This window comes from Phyllopteryx taeniolatus, chromosome 8 (assembly GCF_024500385.1).
Source record: "Phyllopteryx taeniolatus isolate TA_2022b chromosome 8, UOR_Ptae_1.2, whole genome shotgun sequence".
Classification (NCBI taxonomy): Eukaryota; Metazoa; Chordata; class Actinopteri; order Syngnathiformes; family Syngnathidae; genus Phyllopteryx; species Phyllopteryx taeniolatus.
Genome location: NC_084509.1, coordinates 4,810,017 through 4,830,468, shown reverse-complemented (window position 1 = coordinate 4,830,468; position 20,452 = coordinate 4,810,017). Strand labels below are relative to the sequence as shown.

The following is a 20,452-nucleotide window of genomic DNA, read 5'->3' as shown; positions in this document are numbered from 1 at the left end:
AAAAAATAATAATGCAAACACTTGGCATGATTTGACATCAAGTAGCAAAATTAAAATTAATGCGAGAGGGCGTCGTTGCCACGCCCAACCGCCAAGTGCTGACGTCATACCACCTGTATGATGTCGCCCGCGTCGTCCACCTGTATAAGAATAGGCGTCGTCTGTATCTGTGCTCTGATATGAGGTTACAACCAATCGCGTCATTAAAAGCGACACTGAAGTCGGATTTGGAGCTTCACAGCCATGTAACGTTAGCCGTGGATTGCCATTGGCGTCTGGCCGCCTGTCGCGTCTGCGTTGATTTTTTTGCAATGCGTCTTTAGAAAGGAGGAAAGAGCTACTGCAAGGGAGCGATGAGTGTGAACCAGCGGGACTTTGTACCGAGGTCTGGGGCTGAAGGGGATGCGGCGAGGTACAACAAAGAGTCATTCCAAACGTGCTCACTGCCCAGACTCCTTCCCAGTCAACGCCCCTTGCCAACTAAGTCATATGTGTACAAACCCCAAGAGGACAAACTGAATCCTTACAGACGCTCCGAAGGTATTCAATTAAACACGCTGCAGTTAGCTATAAATCTGTAAACAATTAACTTTATCGTGTCAACCCTGTGATCCGTTTAGCCTCCAAGCTGAAGTTGCCACCAATCAGGGACACCGCCAAATTGAGGCAGCAGTCTACAAACAACATTAAGGAGCTAAAGAATCAGAATTATGTGCTGCAACAGCAACTGCAAGATTCCAAGACGGAGAATAAACTGTTGAAGAACGTTCTGCATCGCCACACGGTGGCGCTGCAGCAATTTCAAGATTTGGAAGGGAGCATTTCTCAGGTGGGTGGCATTTTCTGCATGATTTGCTCTGGTATTGTTCACACACAACTGACTGAAACACGCTGTATTTAAGTAGAAGTACAACTTGGTACAATCACTGATTCAACTCTGAAATGTTAAAATGTTTACTGGTATACTATGATTTTTATAGTGATAATTGTATACATTTTTTTAAATAAATTTTTTGGGAAAACTTGGCACAGTGTAAAAAACCTCTTTTTCCTCTTTTATTAACTTGCATAGTGCTCATAGTGAGGAGAAAAAAATGACTGCACACATCTTTGCAGTAAGCTAAATTCTGACAGGATAGTGAGGACTGAACTGCCAGCAACTGATAAAATACAGATGAAGAATTTTTGTATGTGAGAAGCTGGTACTTTTTAGGTGAGCACAAGGCAACACTTTTGCCATGCATCTTTCCTGTAGCCGACAACATAAAAAAGTCTCTTAAGGCCAGAGATCGGGAATATCTTGCTCTGAATCTGTTGCTGTCATTAATGCGCCATGTTTCACATTCCCCCATGTCGTTGCTGCCCACCCCACTTCATAAGTGCCCAAGATCTCAACCAAGGTTGACAAATATGTAGGGAGTAAAAGTGAAAAAATTCTCAGAAATTCTCGAATACTCCTGTAACGTACAGATGCCTGAAAAATCTACTTAAGTATCGTAAAGTACTTACTTCAGTGAGCACAATAAGTGATTTTGCATATAGAGAAGTACTCAGGAAGTAAAATGGCAAACAAAAAATAGTTGGTCACTGATGATGTAGTGGTTCACATGCTCCGTGCAGGCTGCATGGATTCAGTTCCCAATCAGTGATGGTGTAAATGCGAGTGTGTATGGTTTTATGTCTTGATATGTGTTCCCTGAGATTGACCACAGACGATCTTTTAGATACAAGACCAGCACAGAAACGAAGTGAAAGCTTTGCGGAGGTTGCTCTCTGAGACGCGCTCGAGCCGCGATAAGCTGGCAAGGAAGCTGCAAAGCACAGAGAGAGAGTTGTTGGACTGCAAAGACAGGATCAATCACCTTCAGTGGAGGGTCAACAAGAATCCCAACCTGCTGGAGAAGGAGGAACTTACCCGCAGGCTCACTGAGTTCACTATACATCTGGAGGAGAAGGAGAGGAGGATACAGGTATGTTTTAGGAGTTCTGCCTGCACTGAAGTCAGGCAAATGCACCACTACACTACCAGTGACTCTCCAGGTGGCCCTGTTTGTTGAATTTGAAATCTGATTGGTTAAAATAAAACAGCCATTACACTTGTGTATGTGGCGTGGGCCAATATTTACAGCAATGAAGGCACTGCGTAGATTACATTAACTTGGCAGCACATAGAAGCTGGATTCTGATTGGACTGAATTGTGGAGATATAGCGTTAAACTGTTTCACCATTTCAGTTTTCCTGAATTTTGGTGTGGTTAAAATGGTGCCCAGTGACGCTCTTGGCTGTCAGGCACGAGTCTCCCTCCCCTACTATATATGAACTTGAGCGTCTTCGTTCTCATTACTGGTTATCCAGCTCAAGTGGAGCGTTGTTCAAACAGCCACAGAATACCCAAAATGTCCTTCTTGATCCTGAACATTTATTTATTTTTGTTCATATTCAGCGGGCTATCAATATACGTCAACATCAATCATTGTCTGAATGTGTGTAACTGCAATAATGAGATGAAATCCACCAAATGTCTTTAATATAGTATAGTACCAACCCCAATTCCAATGATGTTGGGAGGTTGTGTAAAATGTAGATAAAAACAGAATACAATGATCTGCAAATCCTGTTCAACCTACATTCTATTAAATATACTACAAAGGCATTTCATGTTCAAACTGATGAATGTTATTGTTTTGTTGCAAATATTCTCTCATTTTGAATTGAAGGTTGGGAAGGAGGCAACAAAAGACAAAAGTTGAGGAATGCTAAAAAAAAAAAACCTGTTTGAAACATTCCACAGGTGAACAGGTTAATTGAAAACAGGTAAGTTTCATGGCTAGGTAGAAAAGGAGCATCACTGAAAGGCTCAGTTGTTCACAAGCAAGGATGGGGCAAGGTTTACCACTTTGTGAACAACTGTGTGAGCAAGTATTCCAACAGGTGTGTATGTGAGTGCGGATGGTTGTCCAAATCTATATGTGCCCTCCAACTGACTGGCGACCAGTTGAGGGTGTAGTCCGCCTTCCGCCCAAACTCAGCTGGGATAGGCTCCAGTACCCCGCGACCCTAAACGGGATAAGCGGTATTGAGAATGGATGTATTTTGTTGTTAAAACGGAAGGTAACACAGTGGTAAACATGCTCCTGTCCCAACGTTTTTGGAACGTGTTGCAGGCATCAAATTTAAATGAGTGACTATTTGCAAAAAAAGCCCCCCAAAAAAGAGTTTATCAGTTTGAACATTAAATATACTGTCTTTATAGTGTATTCAATTGAGTATAGATTGAAAGGGATTTGCAAATCATTGTATTCTGTTTTTACAGGTATTTACGTTTTCACAACGTCCCAGCGTCATTGGAATTGGGGTTTGTACATGCACTCCATTCAACATTCTATGTTTGTGCTAAGTGGTAATAGATGCCAGCATTAGTAGACTTCATGGTCATTGTAAATGATAATATAAGAGATGTTTGTGATTTTTTTTTTTTTTTTTTTTTTTTTTTTTTTTTCTCTCCCCCTTTTTTTCCATCATGTACTGTAGTTCTTGGAGAAGAGTAACATGTTGCTTCAAAGCTCACTCAATCGCCAAGTAGCAACAGAATACAAAAAGATGTTCAGAACCAATGTGATGTCTCTCGGTCTACAAACCGCAGTTTGTGAATTATCCAAGAAAACTCAAGTAAGTTGAGAGACGTGTGGTTGTACATGGTTGCATTACTGATAACATTGGGTTGTATTAGTCTTCATATCTTTCTGTTTCAATTCTTTATCCAAGCCGGACAGAACAAGAGAAGCAGAGACAAATAATATAAATACTATCCGATTGCGAAAACATGGAAGAAAAGGTACAGCTGCATAATGACTTGGCTTTGCAGTTCTTGTTAGCTTGTCAGTGTTTAACACTCATTTGTGATTCACAGCCAAACAAAGCAAGATGGTCCAGACGGAAGAACGTGTCTCGACAACCAGTGAGACTGACGATCGGATGAAGTCAGACATTTCGGAGACTGATGAGAAGCTCCAAAGGTGGCAGAGCCCTGACAGCTCGGTACATTATTAAAATAATTACTGTTTGATTTTATTTATTTTTTTCCTCATTTATGTATTGTTTGTTTCCTATGTGTATGCATGTGTTATTAACATTAACTGTCAAGTCATCTCAAGAAAGTGTTAATAAGAGTGTTGATCATTGTTGTCCAGGATTATCTACGACATAAATCTCGCACAACTGAACAAAGGAGAAAGAACAACCAGAACCATTCTGATACAAATGCAGGTGAGCCACTCATGCCACTTAATACAATACCGGTCCAAATAAATTTCATTTGTTCATTTTGACACTTAACATACAGTATAGTTTGAAACCTTTAAAGGGGCAAAACTGTGTTTGGGTCCCTATATGCAGGGTGTTCATAGTGGAGGTTTCCTAAATTAAGAGCGGTATGATAATTGTGCAGTACTACATTTACTCTAGGTGTCTTTCTCAGCACTCAAATTCACTGCAGACAAACATCAAAACCAGAATGACGGTAAACAAAACATTAGAAATAAGTAAAGTGAGCATAAATATCAAATAAAACTGTAAATGGGTGAAAACTGTTAGAAAATCTAATAAATTTAGGTATTAAGCCAATTTGATCAAATATGCTATTTTAATAATGGTGAATTTGGAAATAAAATGTGAATTTATGAAAATCCATTTGTTAGTTTCAGCCTATGGGGATATCCATCACCGCCAAGAGGAAAGGAAGCACTTATCAGAAGATACGCAGGAGTCAGAGGAGAGTGAGGAGGAAGAGGAGGAAAAGGAAGGGAGTAAAGATGAAGAGGAGGGGGAAGAGGAAGAGGAGGGGGAAGACGAGAACGAGGATAGAGAAGGGGGGGAGAGGTCAGAAGAGAACTGTGAAGGGAAGGAGGAAAAGGAGGAGCATGATGAGGAAGAATATGACGATGAGGGAATGGACCAAAATGGGGAGGAGGATGAAACTGAGGAGAAAGAAGAGAAGTCGGAGGAAACGAGTTTTGGGGAGAAGTTTGAGGAGACCATAGGGGAATATGATTATGATGAGGAGGAGCGAGACTATGAGAAAGAAGAGGAGGACAAGGGGGAGTTAGAGGAGGAGGAGTGGGAGGGGAATGCGGAGGAGTGGGAGGAGGATGAAGAAAATGAGGAGGAAGAGAAAGAGGACAAGAAGAAGAAGAAGAAGAAGAAGGTGAAGGAGGAGAGAGAGGAAGAGGAGAGCCAAGTAGTAGAAGAACAGGAGGAGGAGAATGAGTTGGAAGAGGCACAGGAAAATAGAGATGAAGAGGACAAGGTAAGGAAAAAGGAGAGGGTAGAGAAAGAGGAAAGCGTAGAAGAGGAGGTGGACGATGAGGAAGAGGATGAGGCGGTGGTGGAAGTTATGATGGTGGTGGAGGAGGCAAAACAACAGGAAAAGAGAAAGGAGAAAGGAGATCAGAAAGACATTAGGACAAACAAACAATGCTCTTTGTCGTGCATTCTTAACGAGCCTCAGGTGGTAACACCACGTGAACCAAAACGATGCTCGCGGCCCAAAATTCGACGTAAATACAACTTTACCCCAGTTACTAAGAACTTGCACCTGGGCAAGCCAGCCTACAGCGGCGTGAACCTGAGGTCTTATAAAGGGGCAAACATGCCGGTGAAAGAGGAGACCCTTTACTGTCGCAATCGGAGACGTTCTGCAGAAATGCTGGAAGACATCTATCTGAGTGACGAACAGACGAGCCAACCGGATGCCGCCAGTGACTGCTCGGATTTGGATTCCAAACATACTGACTCACCTTCATGGACTTAGAGTAATACTAACGAGCGAGTGAACACTGGCTCTCCATAGAGTTGTGTCAGCGGTAGACATGCAATTCCTTTGCTACTACACTTTGTGCCCAATTGACTCCATTGCTTTTCTGGGATGTGTAAAGACACTTGAGGGCACAAGACATTATTGTGTATATGTATAGTATGACCTCTTTCATTAATTTCATGGTTTGTTTACATGCAACTTCCTGGTTTGTTTGAGAACAGGATTATGCAAAAACTTCTAATTAATTTCAATGAAACGCTAGAGATGTATATAACATGGACCAAGGGAGCAATCATTAAATCACTTTGTAATGCACATTATTACCACCTTCAGCACTGGAGTGGAAGCCACCAGAGGAGTACGGTAACTCATTGATTTTGCTTGTGACCAATGTGGCCTTTTTCAGTAAACGAGCATGTCTTCCTGTGCCGGGTGGTAAAGTATTCTTATGCTGCTGAGAAAAAAATTTTCATTGCGTGCTGTCTGTAACCTTGAAATTTCATAATTACCCTAAATATTTGGAAAAACCCTTCTCATCCAAAAATTAAAACCAGTCAAATGAAAAATAAATACAGTGAACCCGATACGTTGCAGACCCACCCGGAATATAGAGAACATACTGTATAACCCCCCCGCCACACGCTTTTACCACTTAAACCTATTAAAACACTTTTTTTGGTGCCTGCTCTCCTTTACTTGCTGTCAAAAAATTGGAGGCTCGTATAATGTCCTTGGAGAAATTAAAAGACTTGTGCTTGCTCAGTTCTCCAATTAAGAGGTAAAGTGTGCTTGCTTCAGGCTTTTTTTTTAAATTTTTTTTTACTTTTTTTTTTTGTCACTCCCAGTTGAAGTTTACTGTAAAAGAACTAAACTATATGCTCAAACACCAAAATGTTGATCAGGCTTTTTTTTTAATTAATTTTATTTTTTTTGTCACTCCCAGTTGAAGTTTACTGTAAAAGAACTAAACTATATGCTCAAACACCAAAATGTTGACATAAACCATGTACTGTAATTCTAATTAAAATCTGCTAGCTTAGTGCTTACATAATGCAAAATGCCAATGGAAATAGGCATCGATGTTACATTAATCATAAACCTTCAAACCACTCCTAAATTAACTCAGAGTAGCAACCAATACAAAAAGCATACATTACCCACAGGCATATTGCGTAATACATTACCCCATTCTTTTTGCGGTTCTATTATGCTGAATATATTCCAGTAGGGCGGCACGGTGTGAAAATGGATGGATATTCCAGTAGACCTTAAGTGCTGCCCAGCACAACGTAGAGCTGCACTAAAGACGTGCAATTAAATTTGGACATTACTGTATAAAAGATTGCTTAAAAATCTGCAATGTATTGGGGGGAGGGGGTGGTGACAGGTGAACAGAAACTAAAACATTTGGATTAAAGTAATTCATTTAAAAAAAATACTAAAGTTGTTGGACGTTTTTACATATTTTTAAAAAAGTTTTATTTAATTTTTTTACCATTTTAAGACTTTTTGTCAGGTAAGTTACTTAATTTGCTTGAAATGTTATTTATTTTATTTAATACTGTTTTTGTATATTAGGTTTATTTTTATATATTTTGTTGTTGAACTTTGTTTTTGTAGTACAAAGTATTTTTGCACATTGTTGTTTCATTTTCTTCAAATAATAAACCAGATGACAACAGTAATTTCATAGTATGCTGGTTTATTGTTACTTGTATTTATTTTATTTAATACTGTTTTTGTATATTAGGTTTATTTTTATATAATTTGTTGTTGAACTTTGTTTTTGTAGTACAAAGTATTTTTGCACATTGTTGTTTCATTTTCTTCAAACAAATAATAAACCAGATGACAACAGTAATTTCATAGTATGCTGGTTTATTGTTACTTTTCATTAAATGTACTGCGATGTGATTTGCAATCCGCCAGTTACTTTTCATTAAATGTACTGCCATGTGATTTGCGATTCGCCAACGCTGTCGCTCACTTCGGCGACTGACCAATGAGCAGCCAGCGTCAGGCAGCGCCGTGCAGACGGGGGAGGGACCTAAGTGAACTGAATATACTGGTGTATTGAAGAACTGAAGAGTGATTGTTTCAGGGGAGGGACTTAAGTGAACTGAATGTACTGGTGTGCTGAGGAACTGAAGAGCGAGTCGTTTGTTGAACTTAACGTTCCGTTACGAGTGATTCGTTCCTTGAAATTCTTCGCTTGTGATCTCAGGAGCGATGTACTAGTACGATGAGTGATTCGTTTGCGCAAGGAATGATGTACTACGCAGTGAAAGTACTCATGAGTGATTTAACTGCAAGTCCTGACATCCTCGCGGGCATAGCTTTCACGAGCAGCTGTTTCTTCAAGCTAATGGCTAATGTTGAGTCAGTCATCCATCCAGCCATCTATTTTCTATACTGCTCATCATCACGAGGGTCGCGGGCATTTGCTGGAGACTATCCCAGCTGACTCTGGGCAATAGGCGGGGTACACCCTGAACTGGTTGCCAGCCAATCGCAGGGAACATATAAACAAACAACCATTTACGCTCACATTCACACCTACGGGCAATTTAGAGTCTTCAATTAATCTACCACATATTTTACAAATGAAAAATCTCACGGCACACAAACAAACAAAAATGTCACAAAAAGTGGATACATTAATTACTGTATGTACTTCCTGCCATCTAATGGAATAACATTTGTTCTGTCTGTCACTGTGCCTCACTGGCATAGATGAAAAAAAGATACATTATTTCTTGTAAATAATTTTTTTAGCAATTACACAAAATTTGATAATTTCCCACGGCACAAAATTCCCACGGCACACCTGAAGAACACTCGCGGCACACTAATGTGCCCCAGCACACTGGTTGAGAATCACTGTTCTCAACACAGCAACTTCCCCATTTATAAGAGGGCATGTGCACTTGTGCAACCACATTCTCATTTGTTTATTTTTACTCTGCCTCTCAACAATGTATTTTTTTTCTATTGCGTTGTACAGGTTCAAGGTTAATGGTAAAAAAAAAAGTTTTAAGATTATCTTGATCTAATTTTTTTTACATCACAAAAAAGGGTGTGTAGACTTTATCCACTGTAGGTTAATTGTGTAGTTGTTTCATTGTGTTAACATAATTACACAATACATAACCCATATACTGTTTTATCTTGATTGTATGAACAATTCTGTGATAGGTGCCCTTTTTTTGGCTTGAGTGCCTGCCCCCAAAAATGTCTCTGCAGATGCCTGCTGAGTGCAATAATGGCCTGCCCACCTATATGTCAAATTTGGAACTAAAGCTAGATCGAAACCTGCATTTATCTATCATATGAAATGATAATCTAAATTGTGCACATTTGTCAGTATGTCAACATGGTATGGTGGTTTTCCACACGCTGTACACATAATGCAACTAACACAAATGCATTTACATTTCATTGTTTTGTTTTCAGTTTATTATCTGTGTAAAGAACAAATATGTGATTATATCTAAAATAATGTATCCACTTTTTTAGAGGAAACATCCAAGGGTCCTGTTGATGTATTTATTCAAAATTAAGAAAAAGTAATCCAAATGTAATTTAATGTAATTAGTTTGAGAAATCATTTGAAATAGTTACACTATTGCATTTTCAACTGAGGAGTAGTTGGATTCAGACCATAGATATGAATAGGTAGATTATCTAAAAAAAAAAAAAAAAAATAGATATATTACAAGTGTCAAGTATTTACAAAGACAGCTTCTCTCTCCAAATATGTTCGACATGCCTCTTTTGGGCTGCATGCCTACGGTGATGCAAAACTAGGGTCAAAGTCGTCAGCGCATCCCATGTATGTGGAAGGCAAGAAAACTGAAAGAAAAACAAAAAAACATTTGTGCTGCATACTATTGCACACAACGCTGTACAATAACAAGGGAACTGGGAATAACTTTTCAAAGGCAGGACCGGGTCTCGGCATGCATAGTACGTGAGGGGGCAGGCAGAAATGTTAAGGCGGCATCGTGACATCATATTTTTATTTTATTATCATTATTTATTATGATGCCAATTTAGCAGTTGCTATGTGGTATCCTTCACTACTTAACTACATTTACTCTAAAAACACACTCGGGAATAGCAGGTAATGGCCATTGCTAAAAGGCACTATTACTTAGTTGTGTGTCACTACTCGTCATTAAAGTACACAGCGGAACAAATTTATAATCCTGTACACAGTCACCTACCAACAGCATTGCAAACATTGCTCCTCCAGCCACTGTGACGTTACCACCCATGATCAAATCGCGTGAATTGGACCACTCTAATAACAATAATACACAAATGAGCACTAAACTAAAACAAATGCTCAAGGTACCCAAATTGAATAGCTTAACCCTTAAATATGGCACTAGGACTGCAACTAAATATTACTTTAATAATCGATTAATTTGTTGATTATTTTTTCAATAAATGGATGAATGTTTTTTTTTTTTGTTAATTTACATCCCTTTATGAAAAAAAAACCCAGGACATTATTTCAAACTGACAGTGCAGAAACTGCACAAACATAAATTGATTGATTGATTTACTGGTTTAGTCTGTAAAGCCAGAAAATAGGCTAAAATTAAGCGGTACGGAAAAAGGATGGATAGATAATGATTAATATTTACTCTTGAGCGGCTGAAATTCCTAGGATTTGGACAATTCTAAGTTAAACAAGGTTTCGTCTCGATTAACTGATTATCAAACATGGTTATCACATATTATATTATTATTACACATTAGATCAATTCATTGTCGATTAATTGATTATTCCTCATACCGCTATATGGCACTCATTAAAGTACTTCCGAAGTGTTATTTTTTTTCTTTTCCTCTCTTTGTGCAGATGTTTAGTTGTGTGAGTGTGGTTTTCTAAGCGAGAAATACAACAAAAGTACAAATAGGCAAGTGCACATAGGGATAGGGTCAATACGTAGAATTTACAAAGCAAATTTATCAAATGATTTTAAGATAGCAAAGTAACCAACATAGTTCAGGTATGCTCTTGTTTTGAAACTCAAAATTGAACCACTTCCGGTTTCGAACTGTCGGTAGTTTGACCATCGCCACAAGGCATAAATCACTCCTTAAACAACATACAAATGCATAAAAAATTCATAAATGTTCAAGGCACTTAAATAATAAAGAATAACATATTTCCTTAAACAATAAATAACTTTGTGGCCATTACGATAGTCACACAAACAGACAGCCGGCAGGGCACACAGAATCATCTTTATTTGCCAAGTATGTCAGCGAAGAAGACAAGAGTTGGGGAAGTATGAGCGGATTTGATTTGAGGGGAGCCCCAACGTGTAGCCGGCCCCATTTCACAGGTAGAAAATATTTTTGTGGAGGCTTAAAAAAAAAAAAAAAAAAAAAAAAAAAAACCTGCATTGATAGCACACGCTTTGGCGTTGACAAAAAAAAAAAAAAAAAAAAAAAAAGTACACCTCATGAGAAGAGGTTATGACTTCGTCGCAATGTCCATTGCCTTTGATGGGACCGTTGTCCCTGCCAACATGGTCGCCACGTCGGCGGCGCTGGGCCTATCTAGACTATCAGCTGGCCGGCATTTGAAGTGCACACCAGCACACAAACTTTGGACCGCGTTAACTCGGCCGTTGACGTCACGCGTTTCGTCCAGCTGTATTTCTGTCGGTGTCGTCTGCCTCGGTGCTCTGATATGAGGATCGTGGCGTCATCATTGGCGACAATGAAAGCGGCACTCAAGTCACATTGGGCCTGTCACAGCCTTGACGTGTGTTCATCTAGTTGCGATGCCGTTTTCGGGCCGCCTCTCTCGGTTTCGATGTGCTCTTTCCCGGTGAGATCTGCGACAAGGCGATGAGGATGAGTCAGAGGGCCTTTTCAATCAAGGCTCGGGTTGACGCTGCAGGAAGCAAAAGCAACGCGCAATCGGGCTCTCTCCCAAGACTAAACCCACAGCCCCGCACCGTGGTCTTCCAAACCAAAACACAGACGCACAAAAGCACCCCGGACAAGAAATTCAATCCATATAAAAAAACTGAAGGTATGTTCACTTTTCATGTTGTTGTGAAGAAAAACGGTGTACATTTTCAGCACTGTCATTTTGAAATAATGTCCTGTTTTTGAATAAAGGGATGGAAATGAATTTTTAATTTTGTTTTTAACACGAGTCATCGATTAAACAAATGATTAGATTATCAAAAAAAATCATTAGTTGGAGCCTTTGTAGATTCCCATCCATCAAACAAAATCACGCCGTTTCTTTGTTTTACTGTTTTAGTGATAGAGAATATGCCACTACAATGGATTTTAAATGCACTTTAACTGAAGACTTTCAACTTTAATTTCTGTATATTTACATTCGTATCAGGTGAACTGTGTAAGACAGTATATATACACAACAGTTTGTATATATGCATATTTTCATCCTGCTGCTTTTGTCATCAGTCACATCATCAATAAATGCAAGGGAACCAGTGCCAGTTCCTGGCAGTGGAACTGGTTCCCTTGCATTTATTGATGATGTGACTGATGACAAAAGCAGCAGGGTGAATAATGAATTGTTTCGGGCAATACTGTCTGCTCATATTCAGCCAAATGCTTCTGAACTCACTGGGCGGCACTTCACAGTGCAGAGGGACAATGACCCAAAGGATACTGCGAAAGAAACCAAAGAGATTTTTAAGGCAACAAAGTGAAATGTACCTTAGCCGAGTCAATCACCTGACCTGAAGCCCATTGAGCATGCACTTGACTTGCTGTAGACAAAACTGAAGGCAAAATGCCCAAGAACAAGCAGGACGAGACAGTTGCAGTAGAGGCCTGGCAAAGCATCAACAGGGATGAAATCCAGTGTCTGGTGATGTTTATGCGATCCAGACTTCAGGCTGTAATTGACTGCAAAGGATTTCAAACCAAGTATTAAAAAGTTTGATTTATGATTGTTAATGTGTCAAATTACCTTTAGTCCCTTAAAAAGTAGGAGGCATATAATTCCTACATTCTTGACCTGAATTGGATGTAAATACCCTCAAATTAAACCTGAAAGTCTGCAGTTGAAGCATATCTTTTTTGTTTCATTTGATATCGATTGATGTTTCTGGCCAAAAAGATAAGAATTGTTAATGTCCCAATATTTATGGACACGGCTGTAACTTTTTCCAGATCGTCACCAAAATGTATTTTTTTCCCTGCTATCTGTCTTTCTAATGTCTTTACTATGTCAAAAGTGACTTCTGTCAATAAAACAAAGATAGTTGTGGCCTAAGACTTTTACACCGTACTGTGTGTGGTAATGCGTTTTACCAAATGTAATTACACATACTGTATATTAGATACCCATAATATAATGTATGATAAGTAATATTTGGAAAATGTAATAATGTTTTTTATTTATTGAAAGATGCACTATCCAAATTAACATTTTGAATGTTTTTCAGAAATTAAGCTGAAGTTGCCTCCAATCAATACTGTTTCGAAGACCAGGATCCATTCGTCATACTCAAACAGCATTAATGAGCTGAAAAACCAGAACTATGACCTGAAGCTGCAGCTGGTGGAAGTCAAAACGGAGACCAAGCTGTTGAAGAAAGTTCAGCATCGCCACACAGTGGCACTGCAGCAATTCCAAGACTCTGAGGAGGGTGTTTCTGAGGTTGGTCATATCGTCCATCTGAATTGTCTCATGTTAAGAAGTGAATATGTCACATCTAAAAAAATAAATATAAAAAGTTGGAAGAGTTTGGCTGCAGGTATTTTCATTGGAACTTAACTGTTACCCACAAAAACACAACAAGCTCTGTTCCTCCTAGGTACTAAATCAGAACGACGGCGAGGTCAGAGACTTGCAAAAGTTGCTCTGTGGGACGCGGACCTGCCGTAACAACCTGGCCTGGAAGCTGCAGGTCACAGAGAAAGAGCTGACCAATGTTAAAGACAGGATCCATCATCTCCAGCAGAGGGTCATTAAGGAGCAAGCTTTGCCGGCGAAGGACGAACTATCTCGCAAGCTAACTGAGGTCTCCATAGAGTTGCAGGAGAAGGACAAGCGAATAAATGTATGTTAAGAAAGAGCAGGAGGTAGTGCAGTACCAAACCAATTAACGTCCCCAAGATCATAAATCTATATTATAATGTCTGTTATACCTCTTTTAATATTTAGCTTGCTGTTGCAGCCGCCTGGCTTGGATTATATCATACTCAAGTTTCATATTCAGGTGTAGTTTGGTCAGGTCACATTTGAGTGCCTACCCGTTGCCAGGCAAAATTCATAAGGCTTGATGCACACTGCGTGATAAGGTCAAACCTGATTGGACCGGACCATCGCATAAAAATGAGACTTGCCAACTGACGCCGCATAATGAGCGATTAGATATATAGACACCCTGAACAGCGATCCTATATAGGCATTTGATGCTATATATGCAGTATATTACACCATAAAAAGATTAATAGTTAGGAAGAAGCGGGTTAGTGAAGAGTGGAACGTGGGTGAGAATTAAACTGAGGGTGTGGATATTTGAAAAGTATTGCTGGCTCCCATTAGTTTGAACGTACCCAGCGCAGTACGTACCGGGAGCAAAAGCTTTGCTTTTTCATCCGCAGGCAATTAGAAATTCTAAATATTAAGTATTGTTGTAAAACACATTATTTGATACTTTATACATTGTATTTATATGGCTTGGGGGAAGCGTGGCGATCGTTCTGTCTCGCTCGCTTAAAACGTGGGAATGTATTTTTGCCGTGAGTGAAAGCTTATGTGCATTTTGATTGGGTGTAATCGGCAACGTTGTGACTATCACAAAACTATGGGCTGACTGATCGGCCACTCATGAAAACAGTTGCCAAACCGCGCAAACTGCATGACACTTAAGTTTGGTTCAGCTGCGTCGCTTAGTGTGCGGCACCCTTAAGAGGCAACCAGTGTGGCCTTAAGGCCACCAAACAAATTGCCATATGCCTGTCAAGGTCACTGCTGTTTCCTTGGCAATTGGGGGCAAAGGTCTTCTGCAACATCCAGCCGGAGATTCAGCAGTGACTAAATTCACAACCTTTAGAAATGTAGACCACTAATTTACATATATAGTAGTGCCTTCAGATACGAGTGTACCGACTTAAGAATTTGTCAAGATACCAGCTGTCGATCGACTTAAACATGAGATATGAGCGGTGTATGGTGGAAGGTGACTCAACTCACTTCACAACAAGCAGCAGTTTGGCAGATATAATAAATACATATTTTTCAAAAAAGAGGGATCGAGCTGAATATTATCACTCTCAGCTGAAGGTTACTGTCAAATTGACATAAAACAAAAAAATACTCTTGTATTTAAAGCAACCACACCACCTACGCTCCCTGAATGCTGTCATACAATGGGAATCTCTATACAGGCACACTGGCTAACAATTAGGATTAATGCGGTGGTGATTTTACCCTTTAAGCAAGCATGTAAGACCTGAACACAAGTTTTGCTAGAACACATGTAGACAGACAATACAACAATACTTACAGGCATATATCTGATTGCCTATCTTATACTGCTCCCAGGTAGGGCCAATTGAAGGGGAAAGTGTGACCAAAACAGTTTAATTCTTTTTTTAAATTTTATTATGTCATTACTGTATGTTTATCTGAAGTATAATATAGAGTGCTATTTTCCTCATTAAAAAACACATTACATTGTTTTTTGGGGAGACTGGATTTGATTAAAGGCATTTTCATTCATTTCAATGCGGAAAGATGAAGTATGAAGTATTTTGCGTTACGAGCGTGGTCTAGGAACAAATTAAACTCGTATCTCAAGGCACCACTGGACATATTATTTTGATATGTAATCAATAATCTCTCACCACATTGCCACCTGCTGAATGTGGTGGGACACATCCCAGTGCAAAACCACCACTACCAGGTACATCCTGGATACAGTGCAATTAAAAGGCATTTTCCCACCTTCTCAAATTCTTGTTTATTGACATTGTTTCCCCACTGTAATGTTTAAGATCAACAAACAAATGGAACTATCAGACAAAGATAACCCAAGTCAACATAAAATTGACTTTTTAAATGGTGGGTTTATTTATTAAGCGGAAAAAAAACTATTCAAAGCTTCTTGGCATATTCTATAGCCAGCAATGAGTCTTTCACATCTCTGTGGAGATATTTTGGCCCATTCTTACTTGCAGAACTGTTTTAATTAGCAAGCCTGGAGGGTTTTCTAGCATAAACGGCCCTTTTCAGGTCACACCACAGCATTCCTATCGGATTCAAGTCCAGACTTTGACTAAGTCACTGTAAAACCTTCATTTAGTTTTTAAAAAAATCCATTCAGATATTGACTTGCTGGTGTGTTTCGGATCGTTTTCCTGCTGCAGAACCCAAGTGCGCTTCAGTTTGTGGTCATGAACTGATGGCCGAACATGCTCCTTCAAGATTTTCTGGTAAAGAGCAGAATTCTGTCATCCAGGTCCTGAATAACTTAAGCAACCTCAGACCATCACACTACCACCAGCATGTTTGACTGTTGCCATGATCTTTTTCTGAAATGCTCTGAATACATTTACGCCAGATGTATCGCGACACATACCTTCCAAAAGGTAAAACTTTTGTCTTGTCAGTCTAGAATATTCTCCCAAAAGTGTTTTTTTTCTTCTTTTTTTTTACAAAAGTAAGATGTACCTTTATGTTATTTTTGGTCAGCAGTGGTTTTCGCCTTGGTACTCTGCCATGGATGCCATTTTTGCCCATTCTCTCCCTTATTGCTTGTCATGAACACAGACCTTAACTGAGGCAGTTCTTTAGATGTACTGGGTTCCTTTCTGACCTCCTAATTGAGTCATCGCTGTGCTCATGGGGTCATTTCTGTAGGCCGGCAACTCCTGGGAAAGTTCACCACTGTTCAATGTTTTCTCCATTTGTGGATAATGGCTCTCGCCTTGGTTCGCTGGAGTCTTAAAACTTTAGAAATGGCTTTGTAACCCTTTCCAGATTGATAAATGCCAATTACTTTATTTGTCATCTGTTCTTGAATTTCTTTTGTTTGAGTGTTTTGAGATCTTTTGGCAGACTTCATTTTGTCAGACAGGTTCGATTTAAGTGATTTTTTTTTGATTGAACAGGATGTAACCAGGCTTGGCTGTGGTCAGTGAAAATGAACTCAGCTTTCCCAAAAATGTGATTAGACACAGTTAATTCATGATTTAACAAGGGGGGGAAATAACTTTAACACAGGGCCAGGTATCTTTGAATAGTTTTCTACTTTAATAAATAAAATCACAATTTAAAAACTGTATTTTATGTGTACTTGGGTTATCTTTGTCTATTTGCATTTGTTTGATGATCTTAAACATTAAAGCGGGGAAACTATGCAAAAAAACCCAAAACATTTAAAAAGCACTTTAACTTCATCAGTAATGCGGTTATTGAAGATGATGAATGGATAGAGAGGATAGCTTTTCTTTCTGGGGTGGCAGACAAGCGCAGCATATAAGGACTTGGCTGGGGGGTATAACAGTGCTTTGTCCAAGCCCTGCTACAAACCAATAAACTGGAAATCTTGATTTGTTTACATGAGCAAGCCATTAAACTCACAGCTACTCAGTGTTTTTACATGCTCTGCCCCTCACTCTTTACATCTGGTGGTACATGTAAAATGACTCATGTTAACAATACCTAGTCTTATTAATAGTAATTAGTAATTACTTTCTCTTTTGATATGTTGCAGGATTTAGAGAAATGTAACATATTACTACGAGGCTCCCTCAATCGCCAAGCAGCAACAGAGCAAAAGAAAATCAACATGGCCAGAAAGACATCCTTCTGTCTACAAACACAAGTTTATGAGTTATCCAAGGAAACTCGGGTAAATTGAAAATGTAGATTTTTATTTTTTTGTTCCAATCGTGTCAGAATGTTTTGATTTCTACAACAGAAGATGAAGATAAAAGAAAGTAACTATATATGTAGAACTGTTTCATGATGAAGTATACATTGTTTATTCAAACAGGACATCAAAAGAGAGCTGGAGATACACAATATTTATGCACTCAGACTCCAGAACCAACCCAAAAAGAAAGGTACAGTAAGGCAATAACTTGAATTAGCTGGTGTTGTTAGTGATATCGCAGGACTCATTTCTCATTTACAGGCAAACAAAACAAGATGGTCCAGACTGAGGTGGTCGTCTCCACGCCTTGCAGTGAGGTTGAGAGTCGTGTTAAGTCGGAGATTTCTGAATCTGATGAGAAGCAAACGTTTGCGAAACCTGCCTGTAATACGGCCATCGCTGAGAGACGCGTTTACCAGGAGAGTGTACCTCAGGAATCGTATACGATTGAAGGTCCAAGGAGTGACCGAGAGGACACTGAAACTCCAGGTGAGCTACTAATGTCTGTCAGTGTAACCCAACGTCACTGCATAACAATCATATCAATTTGGACATATCTATAAAACAATAAAACGAGACTATGAATTTGTTTGTTAGTTCCAGAGGTTGAGGAGATCCCCACTCAGCCACCTGAGGTGAAGTCAATTATTGAGAAAGAAGTGACAGAAGAGAAGAAGCCAGACGTGCCGGAGCAGCCAGTGAAACAAGAAGAGACTGCGGTGGTTTGGTTCCCAACGCCACCTGAGCAGAAAGTGTTTGGACGCTCTAAACTCCAAAGACGTAAATACTTTTTCTCACCAGTGGTTGAGAACTTGCATAAGGGGAGACCAGCCTACCCCGGGCTCACCCTAAATGAATACAGATTATTACAGAGACAGAGGAAAGGCATGAGTTTGAGTCGACCATGTTCTTCAAATTCACCAGCTTGGAAATCAGATTACGTAGAAGGTACCTCCCCGCGTACGATCCAGACACCCCAACCCGAAGTGGTCCCTTTTGTTCCACCGGCAGTCTCTGATTTGGAGTCAAACCATGATGTCTCAAAAACATGAGCTCTGTTTATTCAACGCTGTTGAGTATATGCCCTGCTGCCATTTTGTACCAGCTGGTTTTAACAGCAGTTTATTTTCAAGGATCAGGATTTATTCTTTTTTACCCACTTGGAATTAAAACTAGATCTAGGCATAACAAATGCACACTCCCAACGCCAAATCAGATGAAAATACACCTGCACACCAATAAGTCTCTGGAGGTGTCAATAAAAGCTAAGATTTAGCTTGACAAACATTATTGGACAATCTCTGGTGTGGTTATCACTTTACCACTGACAATAAATAGTGAAGTATTCCAGGTATCATTTAATGAACCTGAGAGGTGTCAATGTGTAGTCCCTACAAACAGAGCACTGATTATCATTAAAAATAAGAAAATCAGTAAAATTTTGATAGAATGCCTGCTACCTCCATCCTCGTGTATTGTTACTCAGTATTTGTACAACTTGGATTTAGGAAAACGATCTGAACGCTTGAAGTTCATTTAAAAATAGCATGCACATGGATTGTGTATTTTTGACTATCTTCCCTTTTACCTGAGCTACCTCAGCCATTTTGAGTCCTATGTTTTCTTTTTTAAATCATAGGACTCATTTGGCATAGAATAAGTCCTAACTATTTGGTTGAAATTAGTGACGGGTAGAGCACTGATTTGACCATTGACCTTATCTACCTCAGCCTTCTTGTGTTGGATATTCAAAATAGGTGTCTTTCTCTGTCAAAGAGCACTGAAAGTTTGACTCCTGGTGGAGAATGGCAACCTGTTAAAATACCCGCATTGGACATGGCAGACTGTTGCCAAATCCCTTGTAGTCCATAGTCTAAATGAGGACCTAACCAAGAACTTTACTCATGGGTTGGGGATTTAAAGATGCAGGTTCAAGACCTAAGGAACAAAAATGTACAAGAACAGAGAACTTGCTATGGATCAATGGAAGCACTATGTGCTTGGCACTCCCCAGGAGCCCTTGAGCAAGGAACCAACTCCCCAACAGTTTAGGGTATGACTGCTTATGCAGCTCCTTTACTCTTAAATCACTCCCTTTGTACATGTATGTGTATTCTGGTATATGTGCATGCAGTAAATTGCAGTACAGGAATGAAATAATTTATATTAAAGGAATGTTCTTTTTCTTAAATCAGGCTGATGATACGGCAGAAGTAACTGCACTACACCTACAATGAATGGTATGAGTAATAGTTTGTCATAAACTTGCTTTTTTTCTGGCTGTCGCATCCATTTTCCTCTGCCCTCCTCAGGAAAAAAAAAACAAAATAGCGTTATTTTCTGAAGTGTTCCTACAGTGTGAACACACCATCTTCCTGCAAAGGTTCCCTATCCTGCGATTGACAACCAGTGGAGGGTGCACCTCATTTTCACTTGGCGTCAACTGGGATCGGGTACAGTACCTAGTGACGAGGGTTGGGCATCGTTTGAATTTGAATAATTCCGGTTCTGGTTCTGATTCCTCATTTCGCTTCCAGTTCCAAAAGACTCTCAATTCCAATACTTTTGGGGGACAGGGTAAAAAAAGTTTGCATGGTTTAAATTAGGGGTGTCCCAACTCTAGCCATCCATTTTCTAGCAGCGCGCAGCATGAAAATGAACATTTGACGCAGCCTGTGTTTGCATGAATGTACTCCAGCACTTACTAGACTGGGTGGCAAGGCAGGAGAATATTAGTAG

The 20,452-nt window shown here is 39.5% G+C and overlaps 2 protein-coding genes across 3 annotated transcripts; both read left to right on the top strand.

Annotated features, from left to right (window-relative positions):
- The first annotated feature begins 173 nt into the window (after positions 1-173).
- Positions 174-7,501, top strand: LOC133482699 (histone-lysine N-methyltransferase, H3 lysine-79 specific-like). Of its 2 annotated transcripts, XM_061783112.1 has the most exons (9): positions 174-540; positions 621-829; positions 1,725-1,970; positions 3,315-3,356; positions 3,533-3,670; positions 3,767-3,836; positions 3,912-4,039; positions 4,192-4,267; positions 4,699-7,501. In XM_061783112.1, the coding sequence occupies exons 1-9, from the start codon at positions 354-356 to the stop codon at positions 5,808-5,810; spliced, it is 2,208 nt and encodes a 735-aa protein (XP_061639096.1). In that variant the 5' UTR covers positions 174-353; the 3' UTR covers positions 5,811-7,501. The 2 variants fall into 2 exon arrangements, with proteins under 2 accessions (XP_061639096.1, XP_061639097.1); XM_061783113.1 differs by lacking the exon at positions 3,315-3,356 and having other exon boundaries at positions 175-540.
- A 3,847-nt stretch (positions 7,502-11,348) lies between these two features.
- Positions 11,349-19,940, top strand: LOC133482323 (lebercilin-like). The gene is made up of 7 exons (XM_061782348.1): positions 11,349-11,874; positions 13,271-13,485; positions 13,643-13,888; positions 17,552-17,689; positions 17,834-17,903; positions 17,975-18,202; positions 18,311-19,940. The coding sequence occupies exons 1-7, from the start codon at positions 11,688-11,690 to the stop codon at positions 18,763-18,765; spliced, it is 1,539 nt and encodes a 512-aa protein (XP_061638332.1). The 5' UTR covers positions 11,349-11,687; the 3' UTR covers positions 18,766-19,940.
- Positions 19,941-20,452: the final 512 nt, after the last annotated feature.

Coding starts and splice junctions, on each gene's coding strand:
- LOC133482699 (XM_061783112.1), top strand. CDS start 354: ATGAGTGTGAACCAGCGGGACTTTGTACCGAGGTCTGGGGCTGAAGGG. Junction 3,671..3,766: donor AATTATCCAAGAAAACTCAA/GTAAGTTGAGAG, acceptor TCTTTATCCAAG/CCGGACAGAACAAGAGAAGC. Junction 4,040..4,191: donor GGCAGAGCCCTGACAGCTCG/GTACATTATTAA, acceptor ATTGTTGTCCAG/GATTATCTACGACATAAATC.
- LOC133482323 (XM_061782348.1), top strand. CDS start 11,688: ATGAGGATGAGTCAGAGGGCCTTTTCAATCAAGGCTCGGGTTGACGCT. Junction 13,486..13,642: donor CTGAGGAGGGTGTTTCTGAG/GTTGGTCATATC, acceptor TGTTCCTCCTAG/GTACTAAATCAGAACGACGG. Junction 13,889..17,551: donor AGAAGGACAAGCGAATAAAT/GTATGTTAAGAA, acceptor GATATGTTGCAG/GATTTAGAGAAATGTAACAT.